An 11,360-nucleotide genomic window follows, 5' to 3' on the forward strand; every position below is an offset into this window, starting at 1 on the left:
ACAAGTAACAGGAAGTGGCTTTAGAAGGTGAAATAAAGGATATATATATTAAAGTTGAAGAACAGAAAGACAAGATTTTTGTTTGTGGTGACCAGTGACAAATTATGAGCGCTACAGGTCTGAAATAAAAATTGTTAACTACTGTCTTATCAATAATAGTTACAGAGAATAAGGCTGTGAAACATAATTTGATATTTTCAGATGTATGCAACAATGCAGCAAATTTGAATATATGATGGACTTGAGGTCATCTGGTAGTGCCATATCTCATAACAGGACGCATCTTAGACTTCTTCCCATTACTTTCCCATTACTTTGCTTTAATAAAGCAAATAAAGCCTTAATTTGCTTTATTAAAAAATAATCTATTTTTTAAAATGAGAAGCAGATACCTCTGAGTTCAGATTTGACCCATCTTTTTTCCTCACATGAAGATTACAAATGAAGCAGTTTAAAAAGTAGAGATGTTCATATGTAAAATGATAATAGAACTTTACAGAGATGAGCCGCCGTTGTTTCCTTGTAGGGTACTCATTCCTTGGCAGTGCCCTGGAGTTTAAAGTATCCTGTCACAAGGCTTTTGCATGTTACTGTAGTAACTAGATTTCCTTGAGTAAGGATGGTAAATGGAAATTTATCATTTATGTGTTGCATTTCGCCTTATAACCAGGGTGCATTGTGGCCATTTCTCCTTATGCATTTTTGAAGCTCTTCTCACAACCTTGAATGTGCATGCAGGTTCTCTGGGGCTCTTGTTGAAATACAGATTCTGATTCAGTGGGTCTAGGGTGTCCTTAGAGCGTACACTTCTGAAGTGTTCCCCAAGGACGCCAGTGCTGTTGATCCATGGACCACACTTTGAGTAGCAAGGCTGTAAGAGACATTCATCCTTGGAGTTCTGTTTGGCTTAAAAATTGTGACCCCTCTGTTTCAATATTTCCCTTGCCCCAAAAGAAAGTCTCATTAAATCTGGGTTTGTGCCTTTTTTATGTTGACTATTAACAGTCACGTCTTTTCCTTTTTCTAAATAGCAAAACACCGAATTGCTCATAAACCACATTCCAAACCAAAAACTTCAGATATTTTTGAAGCAGATATTGCAAATGATGTGAAATCCAAGGATTTGCTAGCTGATAAAGAACTGTGGGCTCGACTTGAAGAACTAGAGAGACAAGAAGAATTGCTGGGTGAACTTGATAGGTACTTGATGACAAATTATCTTTCCAAGATACCTTTCCAAGATAATTTGTTTCTGTACACATTTCCTCATTAATCTTTTTCTTCATTAATAAAATAATATGTGTTCATTGAAGAAAATGCAGGGAAGCATAATATATTATCAATAATCCTTTCACCTCAAGATAAACATTAATTCTCTGGAATATTTTCTTATAGGATTGTGTGTTTGTGCATATTCCCATGCATGTACATGTACTTAAATACTTAAGATCAACATCTTCATTTTTTATTATAGCCTATTTTATATAATTATACCAGATAGTTGACTTTTAATAATCATGGATTTAATATATATAATGTTAAATTTTAAATGAAGTATTTTTATGCCACACCCAGGATAGTGCTCTTTGTGTTGTGAAAAACAAAAATACACTTTGAATTTAAATTTGATACAGTAAAATGTTTATTCTTGCTTTCCTTTTATAAACTTTGGAGCAGGTAATTTGTAATCTGTATGAGAAACTTTACGAAATTGCTGTTTGAAATACACATTAGCACACACTTAGAATTGTTAAAATGCTAAATGAAATCTGCTACTCGAGAAGTTCCTATATTATTTTGCTTAAATGATGTACCATATGCAATAATTAGTTTCTGTGGAAAATAGGGCAGGAAGCATAAAAGTTTCTTTTTCCTACTGTTTCACCTATAAATTCTTAGGTCTTTTTGATTAACTGATACTATTCATTTTTTAAAACCAGTTTTGGATCTTGTGATTTTTCTTGGTCATGATTCTCTTTCTATTTTTTGTATGATGTTATTTCAGTTCTGTTGCATTTTCAATTTTGTTATTTTTGTAAGGTCCTCACATCTTTTATAGAATCAAGTATGATAAATGTTCACTCATGCGTATAGATATATTCATGTGCATATGTATAAATCCTTTATTTTTAAAAATTACAATAATACATGCTCATTGTAAAATATTCTGAGTATAGGAGTAGAAAATAAGTGTGTATTATGTGGTTTCAATTTCTGGTCTTTAGAGATAAATGTTCTCTGAATTTCTTACAACTTTATTATTATTGATACTATATTTATATTGCAAATGGCCAATATCTTTCTTGCAAAGATAAAAAAATTATCTTCTATATTCTACTTATGTCTGAATAACCTCAATATATAGAAGCAGCATAGGAACTGTTTTTTGTTAATTTATTTCAAAACTTTTTTTGTTTTTGAACTTAGAATTCTAGTTTTAAAAATACTTTATTCAAGATCTTAGTATTTACCCATGGAAACTAACTGGAAATTTAAATAATGTAAAATTCTAGTATGTTTGTTTGATCTTGTTAATTTTCTTCCTTACTAGTAAGCCTGATACTGTGATTGCAAATGGAGAAGATACGACATCTTCTGAAGAGGAAAAGGAAGATCATAACACAAATGTGAATGCGATGCATCAAGTAACAGACTCTCATACTCCTTGTCATAAGGATGTTGCAAGTTCAGAACCATTCAGTGGTCAAGTGAATAGTCAGTTGAACTGTTCAGTGAATGGTTCCAGTTCTTACCACAGTGATGATGATGATGATGACGACGACGACGACAACAACAACAGCATTGACGACGATGATGGTGATAACGACCATGAGGCTTTAGGGTTTGGAGATAATTCTATACCAACAATATATTTTTCACATACTGTTGAGCCTAAGAGGGTTTGTATACTTTTAACTTTACTAATTTTGCATATAATTTGAACATTAAGCATTATGATATTTTTTAGAAGAGCAATATTAACAATCATTATCATTGTGGATAGTGCCAGACAGGAAAATCATCTTTTGCCTCTTGTTCTGACTAATTTAAGAAGAAAAAGGGAAAAAAAAAATTTAGTTAGCTGGTATTGGTCTATTGTTCTCTGAAACAATGCATTGTTTGGGGTCTGGAAGGGGATCAGATTTGAGTGGCAACTACTGTAACTTCACCTGTCCTTCATTCAGAGAGTTTTCTTAAGAATCCTGGAGTTAATTATATTGTGGACATTTTGGTGTGCTTAGGATGTTGAAAGTGACTGCATTAAATTTTTAATTATGCCAGGTTGTTTTCTATGGACATAAAATGAATACTTCATAAGCACAAAGGGAAAATGTAGGAGGAAGTAAAAATTAGTTTCTTTTCTGACAAAGTAAATATAAACATCTGTGGATAATCATGACTTAGAATTTTGGCATTTTAGAGCTGGGGGTGACTGTGGAGATTTTCTAATACAGAGTTTTAAAGCTTTTCTCTAGTATGAAAAGCCTTTTGTTCCCTCCATACTTACTGTAGAATCCCAGTATTTAAAATAGATCAAAGCAGGTTGGCTCTGATTGAAGGAAGGATAGGCTGCCTTAAGTCCATCTTTGCCCTCTCTCTGCTCCATGTACTGCTCTAAGGGGACACTGGGAATTCATCTAATTCGTCTTTCTCAGGGAAATTTAAGGCCTAGAAGACATAGATCTGGTTGGTAATAAAACAGGAACTCTTTCGCCTCTGAGTGCCCTTTCTACACAATATCCCGATTGCCTGTATCAGAGTTAAGGGTCTGTGGTATCATTCTTAAGTGTGTGTGATTATTATTTAGTGAAATATGTTTAAAACATATTTGATATTTCTTAGCTTCCTAAAGTTATTCCTGCTCCTATATGAAGTGAAATAATTGTTTGTGTTTTTATATTCTAATATGTCAGACTGAAGGGGTCTTCCCCTGATTCTTCGGGAAAAGTTGACTGAGATGATTAGCCAGAAAAAAAGGTCGCTTTTTAATCTTTTGCCAGGCTTTTACTTTTTTCCTGTTTTCATTTAGATAAAACAGAAAGAAGAAATATTATTTGCAGGAACGTTACAGGGAATAGTGGTCATTATTGTGGAAAGTATGCTCTAAGTGCTGACTAGGGATAGAAAAATAACATGTTAACCCCATGTGAACCCTGAACAGGCTTGGTTTTTATTTTTTTACTCCTTCAATTTCTAAAAATTAGAGATGTTTTAAAAATTCTAAATAGGCATTATTTAATAGTACTTTTATGACTTAAAGGTTGTATTCTTACTGAATTTTTGTTTATACTCTTTCTTTTGAAATACATAATTCAAGCCAAACACTTATATCAAAGGAATGGGGTGATGGGAAGTTTATAAGAAATCTAGCATTTAGTTCAAATGTATTTTGCTTTCTCTACAATAATAAAGACACTGAAGACTAGGATTTCTTAATAAAGAAGATTTTCTTTAGATGTCATTGATCTATGAGATAAGGACTTTTTTTAAAAATTCCATCTGATAATGCACATCATTTCAGCATCAGAAAATTTCAGCTGCCTCTCTTACTATTATTTCTTTAGTTATAGAGTTTATGTGTTTTGGTTTCACTTTGATTTAATTTGTCAAAAGATTCTTAATTTCTTGCTCTGAAATTTTAGGTCCGAATAAATACTGGAAAGAATACCACTTTAAAATTCAGTGAAAAGAAAGAAGAAGCCAAACGTAAACGAAAGAACAGCACTGGCAGTGGCCACTCTGCCCAAGAGCTGCCGACCATCAGGACTCCTGCAGACATTTACAGGTGGGAGGTGCTCACAGCTGCAGGGCAGTCTGCTGGCCTTGCCTCTCTTTCTGCCACTGAACCTTTACTGGAGAAGGTTGACTGTAACACAGAAGACCCTCACTGAAAAGTGAAGTGTTCTGAGGAGTTAACTTAGGATCCGATAGGCTGACCGGCTGGCTGTAGCTTCCCAGTCCAGGGCAGTGGGAATGGAGGATTTTTTTTTTTTTTTTTTCCACTTTCTCCTCTTCACCAGTGCTTTTGAAACATTTCCAAATGGTCTAGTCAGAAAATTTTGTATCTTCAGAAAGCATTTTTGTTTCCAGTGGGCTAGGTCCCTACGTTTCTACCACAGCCGTAACATGCTTGGCATGCAGTTTACCTTTTCAGAGTAGAAATTATACTGTTGCAGGTTTTTTTTTTTTCCTTTTTTTTGGAATTGTTTGTTGAGAAAACTATCACTTGAAAATACCTACTGTTTTTATGACCCTTATTTATAAATCAGTGAAAATTGCTAAATGTATACGTGGGTCTAAAACTTCATGTAGAATTTTGGCACAGCATGCTATTGCCACCTACGACATGTTTAAAAATAACATGCTGTGTTTTTGTTCTCACTCATAGGTGGGAATTGAACAATGAGAACACTTGGACACAGGATGGGGAACACCACACACTGGGGTCTGTCATGGGGTGGGGGGAGGGGGGAAGGATAGCATTAGGAGATACACCTAATGTAAATGATGAGTTAATGGGTGCTGCACACCAACATGGCACATGTATACACATGTAACAAACCTGCACGTTGTGCACATGTACCCTAGAACTTAAAGTATAATAAATAAATAACATGCTGTGTTTTATTATTAGGCCAGAGAAATATCTTTCAAAATAGTATGAAGATACCATTTGAGGCTATAAAATTATTGTGATTGTGACTATTTTAGATATAAGATTGTAATAAAAATTTTCAGATTAATTTCTAGAATAGATTCAAGGAAATTTTCAAAAAGTTGTTCTCAGTTTTATGAGTTACGTACTGTGAATGCGTATGTGTTTTGAATATCACAGAGCCTTTGTTGATGTTGTGAATGGAGAATATGTCCCTCGCAAATCCATCCTGAAGTCTCGAAGTAGAGAGAATAGTGTGTGTAGCGATACCAGTGAAAGCAGTGCTGCTGAATTTGATGATAGGCGGGGAGTTTTGAGGAGTATCAGCTGCGAAGAAGCCACTTGCAGTGACACCAGTGAGAGCATTTTGGAAGAGGAACCACAAGAAAATCAACAAAAGAAACTTTTGCCCTTATCAGTAACACCTGAGGTGTGTGTGTGTATCTTTTAATTCTTTATTTCATATAGTATCTTTGACCAGTTTTAGCTATTTAATCTGAAAAGTCATAAGATTAAATTAATTCTAGGTTTTATACTTTCTTGGTACTAATTAATAAAAAATTAATAGTCACAAACGGCACAAATATTGTGATATTCAAATAGTTTATTTTTTGATAAACACATTACTTGTCTTAACGTTCTATTTCAGCAAAATGGGAAATTTAAAATGTCTTACTTGGCATTATGTATTACATTTGTAGCTAGGAAATTATTTCGCAGTTTATTTTAAATAAATTACCAGTAGGTCATTTTCTGATAGTGTAAGGAGCAGATTACATTATTCTCTTTTAAATACCTTGGCTAAGTTAAAGAAAAATAATGCATGCATAGCAGATAATTATCTAAAGTCTAATATTTTACCCTGTACCAGTGAAACTTAACTCTTGGGGGATTATGGAATTGTTTTATAATCTGATGAAAGCTGTAGACCCTGTCCTTAGAAAAAATAGTGCACACTCAATACACTTTCACCCACCACGCTTCTTACAGTTTTTGGTGGTGGTGCAGGGGAGGTTAGGAAATCCCCAAATAAGGATGTCTGTGAAATATAAGGCTATTGATTTCTTCATTCTTGTGTTTTGGTGCGTATTTGAAGTTTTCAATTTAAAAAGTATTTAGGAAGATTGGGGAACCCATGCCTGGATCAAACCAGTGTACACATTTGTATATACAATAAGATACATGCATATATATAACCTTATCTAAAAATTCCATTGCTTTTACTAAATGGTATTATACTCAGTGTATTAAGTGGTAATTGGGGATGGAGATTGGTAGCATTTAGGGACAGTACATTTGACTAGAATGTTTTTTTCCCCTCTTCTTAGTATAATGATCTTAGGTGACCTGGAAAGTATCTTACCTTATTTGATAGTCTTCCATACTGTTAGAAAACAGGTAATGGATGTTATCAGGTAATTGCTGATAAATGTTTGAAAATTAGTTTTTTGTAAGGACCTAGTGTATCATGGTACAGCTAGAGTGTGGAACCTATTTTTTATTTCACCCTTAGTAGCTTTGCATTTTGTATGGAAATGTTTAATAGTAGTTGCTATAAATTTTTTAACATCAAAGAAATAGTTCATGAGTATGGTAAGTACTTTGGAAGATATCCTTTTCAGTATCTTTTTAAATGCTAAAATACCTCTTTTTCAAAGGCATTTTAAATAGAAGAAGGAGAAGAAGGCTCTGTGCTCATTGTGATAAAGTGGAGTTTTTAGGAAAGTAAGCTTTAAGCTGCTTTTACCAGTTGAACTCCAAAAATAATGTAGGAGAGAGAAGGCTTTCTTTGTTTTTGTTTCAGTGGTGGGGCAAGGTAGAAGAAGGTGGCTTTTTAAATTATTTAGGTGTTACGTTGTTTTAACTAATTTTGAGCACTTGGTAGACAGAGGAAAACAAAATGTACATTAAAGTTCACCTGTCAGATTTTCATTTGTAGAGGGAAGGATGGAGGTTCTAAATACCAGCAATATTAAAAAAAAAAAAATTAACTCCTTGTGTCTTACCTATTTTTGTTTAAAACGACATGTACAGATATTTCCAGCAATTTATGCACATTGTTTAATTCTGTTCCCGTTGAACATATAGTTGACCAGATTAAATGCAGCAAACATACAGTAGTGAAATTGAGTCATTTCTTTTTTTGTGGAACTTCTGATTTCTGTCATTGAGTTAATTATATTAAAATTTTGAAACCTGTACTTATTCCTACTAGTATCAGCACTTTTATTTTTCAACTTCCACTGATCTTTTAAAATTGAGGCAATATGCAGTAAAATATTTAAATAATTGCATAAACACCACCAAAGAGATATCAGTTAGAAATGTCAGTACTGGTGAAACTAAGCTATTGGCTAGCAGGCAGCAAGGCCATCATAGGATAGCTCATTCATCAACTGATGTACAAAAGTCAGAGTTTGACACCCTAATAGCATTTTTATTTTAATACATTATTTTTCACAGCATCGGCTGGACATGAATGGAATGTATGAAAGTTTGAAGACCTTTTATTTATCCATTTCTTTTTTTTCCCAGATAAAATTTACATTTTACATTTTGTTTTCTTCATGTTTGCTGTAAAAATTACTTCTATTTGGTGGTGAAATTAAAACTTAATGGTGTTGGTTTATCTGAACAATTAGTATTTTGGTGTAGTAGTGTTGTCTAGCCAAAAATCTTGTGAATTTACTTTTAATGAAAAGAATTGCCAAATTAGTGAATGGGAAGATTTTGTGGGTGTCTTATTTGCATTTTATTACCATAACCTGACTTTTGTTTTCTAGGCTTTTTCTGGAACTGTTATAGAAAAAGAATTTGTATCACCTTCCTTAACACCACACCCAGCCATTGCTCATCCTGCACTACCCACTATTCCAGAACGAAAGGAAGTTCTGTTGGAAGCATCAGAAGAAACTGGAAAGAGGGTTTCAAAGTTTAAAGCTGCCAGATTGCAACAGAAAAACTAGGCCCTGTCTAGGAAATGGGAATTTACATCCTAAAACCTAGTTGTTCATTTGTTTAGAATATCTATAGCAAAGTAGGTTACATGTAGTTTGAAATAAGGTATCCTGAGTTACTTTGGCAACAAGTTCTTTTACCCTTACCAGTGGTATTTGAAAAAAATCAAAGTAACTGTCTGAATACTTTAATATCAGCTTGTTTTGTTAATTCTCTGAATACTGTCAACACTCTTGTCTAAGTTTGCCTTTATGATGCAGTGGCAGCATTTTGAATTACTTTTCAAAGAATACTGTTCATATGCATTGTTTTTGCGTTTCAAACTAAATACAGGCAGTTTTGTGCCAGCTGTGATGTTGTGCATACCATATGGACCATTTTAAAATTTCAAATAGATTCAACAATTATATTACTTGCTTTCACATTTTAAAGGCACTTTAAAAAAATCTACTTCTCGTAGGTTTTGCGGCTAGTTGGCTATTCAAGAAACCTCGACCCTCTGAATGTCATACTGTAGTCTTTAAGGAAGAAAGCTACATGAATTAATTGTACTCTATGGGAAAATTTCTTTGGAAAGATATTTTGTAAAACTTTTTTTTCCAAGTAAAAACTTTATGAAACTTGGTCTCAAAAATGTTGTGAACTTTATGATTCAAAATTGAGTACAGATATGTCCTTGATTGATATGTATGCTACATGTATCACACAACAGATCTGGAATTCTTTCAGTTCCTCAGATACTTCTCCCTTAGTTTTTGCAGTTTCACTGGGATTATGTTTTGGGAAACAAGGAAAGGTCTAGATGCTTAAACATTTTAAATAAAAATTCCTTACAGTTTCATCTTCCCAACATTTTCATTCTTTAAGGCTACTTTCCTACTAACTGAAATAACACATTTACTTTTACCACAATTCCTCAAAATAAATTTATTCTAACATTGAAAATAACATTACAAGTTAATCATTAGCTTGATGCATGCTAAAATGTAGCTTTTAAAAAGCATTCTGCATTAGTACTAAAATAAGCCATCAATGCCAGTCCACCCTCTATTCATGGCTAAATTTTTAAAGGTTATTTATAGCTTCTTTAATGAATTCTTCTTAAACAAAGTGAAATTATGTCCTAGAAAAGTAGAAGCTATTCGTAACTAGAGCAGTGCAACTTTAAAGTTACATGAATATGTATTTTAATGACAAGGGGGCGAGCTTGCATCCCCACTAGTTAATGGATAATTCAAACTGAGGACTGATTTTGAAAGATCACCTAAAAATGTAGATTTGTTCTTTAGTAAATTTAGATCAACTATGCATATATTTTGTAGTTAAATCTTTCAGTCCATGCCCCAACCCTCACCAAAACAAAGCAGAAATTACACACACAAAGATGCTCCAGTTAGGAATTGCTATTCACATGAGGCTTTCTGTGCTAGATTTTTTTCTCAGAAACAAACTTTACTGTAGGACTATTGTGGTGTTCTTAACAGATTTGTAATTTCAAGATGCGTGTCATTAAATAATTTTTCATGTTCACAAACTTGATTTTGAGCCTGTCTGTTACATCTTTCGGATAAGTTTTCCCTCATAGAACAAGATGGTAGTAGAAGCAGATAAAGTGTTTGATAACACATTTTTGCATGTTCTGCTCTGGAGACCATGAAATAGTGTTGCCCCATTTCATAGCTTCAGTCTTATAACAGAGTATTAAATTGTAATTTAAAATTATAGCTTTTTTATATTAAAGTTTGGGACAAAATGAAGCAGGTCTTACCTGTTCTGTTTTAAACCATTATAAAACAGAACAGTAGACCAAGAGATTCTCTTTTAAACTTTCTATTTTGAAATATAATAACTTTAGTCTTTCAGAAAATTGCACAAAATAGTACCAAGAGTTCCCATATACCCTCATTTCATTCAGCCTCCCTCAATATTGTGATATAGAACCGTAATATAATTATCCAAATCAGGAAATTTATGTTGGTGCAATAGCGTTAGACCTAAATTACAGATCTTACTTGAATTTCACCAACTTTTCCACCAAATTTTCCATTAGAAAAAGAACTAGTGTTCTTCTGTTCCCCACATCTTGTCTATGACCCTATCTTGCATTTATTTGTTACTTACTGCTCCTTAGTCTTTCCTCCAATCTCAGACAGTTCCTCAGTTTGTCTTTCATAACTTTGATACTTTTGAAGAGTACTGGTGGGATATTTTGAGGATGTTCCTCAGTTTGGATTTGTTTGATGTACTCAGATGCCTTGAGGTTTTGCAATTTTGAAGAGAATACCACAGAAAATGCATCATATCAAGAAGTGCATTCTAGTGTGTCATTTCAAGTTCCTTATTTTGGTGTATCAGTCTTAATCACTTGGTTAAGGTGGTGTCTGCCAGGTATCTCCACTGCAAAATTACTGTTTCCCTTTGTAGTTAATATCTTGGGAGAGATACATGAGACATGAAAATTCTTTTCTCCTCCAACTTATGCTAAGTTTTGCATTCATTGGTGGATCTTGTCTGTAACAATTACCACTGTGGTGTTTGCCTAAAGGTGATTTTCTGTTTTGCTCTTTTGCACATTTATTTCTTGAAATTCTTTTATAATAACAAGCTTTGCCTCCATACCTCTCTCTCCAAGTTTATTTGATTATTTGTATCTGTGGACACCTGGATATTTTATTATATGGGTTAAAATTCATTACTTACATCATTGTTTTGTTGCTCAAATTCCTCTGCATTTGCCCATTAGGAA

At 33.4% G+C, this 11,360-nt stretch overlaps 1 protein-coding gene across 4 annotated transcripts in view; it reads left to right on the top strand.

Moving 5' to 3' along the window:
- The window catches only part of URI1 (URI1 prefoldin like chaperone), a 92,832-nt gene extending 82,684 nt beyond the window's left edge, over positions 1–10,148 (top strand). For 3 of the 4 annotated variants that reach the window (XM_031004378.3, XM_031004377.3, XM_031004379.3), the window contains 5 exons: positions 1,032–1,200; positions 2,552–2,900; positions 4,644–4,786; positions 5,837–6,086; positions 8,440–10,148. In XM_031004378.3, coding sequence (XP_030860238.2) covers positions 1,032–1,200; positions 2,552–2,900; positions 4,644–4,786; positions 5,837–6,086; positions 8,440–8,622 — 1,094 coding nt within the window. In that variant the 3' untranslated portion in view covers positions 8,623–10,148. The remainder of the gene's footprint in view (positions 1–1,031; positions 1,201–2,551; positions 2,901–4,643; positions 4,787–5,836; positions 6,087–8,439) is intronic. The other variant, XM_031004381.3, reaches the window with a different exon arrangement.
- Positions 10,149–11,360: the final 1,212 nt, after the last annotated feature.

Source organism: Gorilla gorilla, chromosome 20 (assembly GCF_029281585.2).
Source record: "Gorilla gorilla gorilla isolate KB3781 chromosome 20, NHGRI_mGorGor1-v2.1_pri, whole genome shotgun sequence".
Lineage (NCBI taxonomy): Eukaryota > Metazoa > Chordata > Mammalia > Primates > Hominidae > Gorilla > Gorilla gorilla.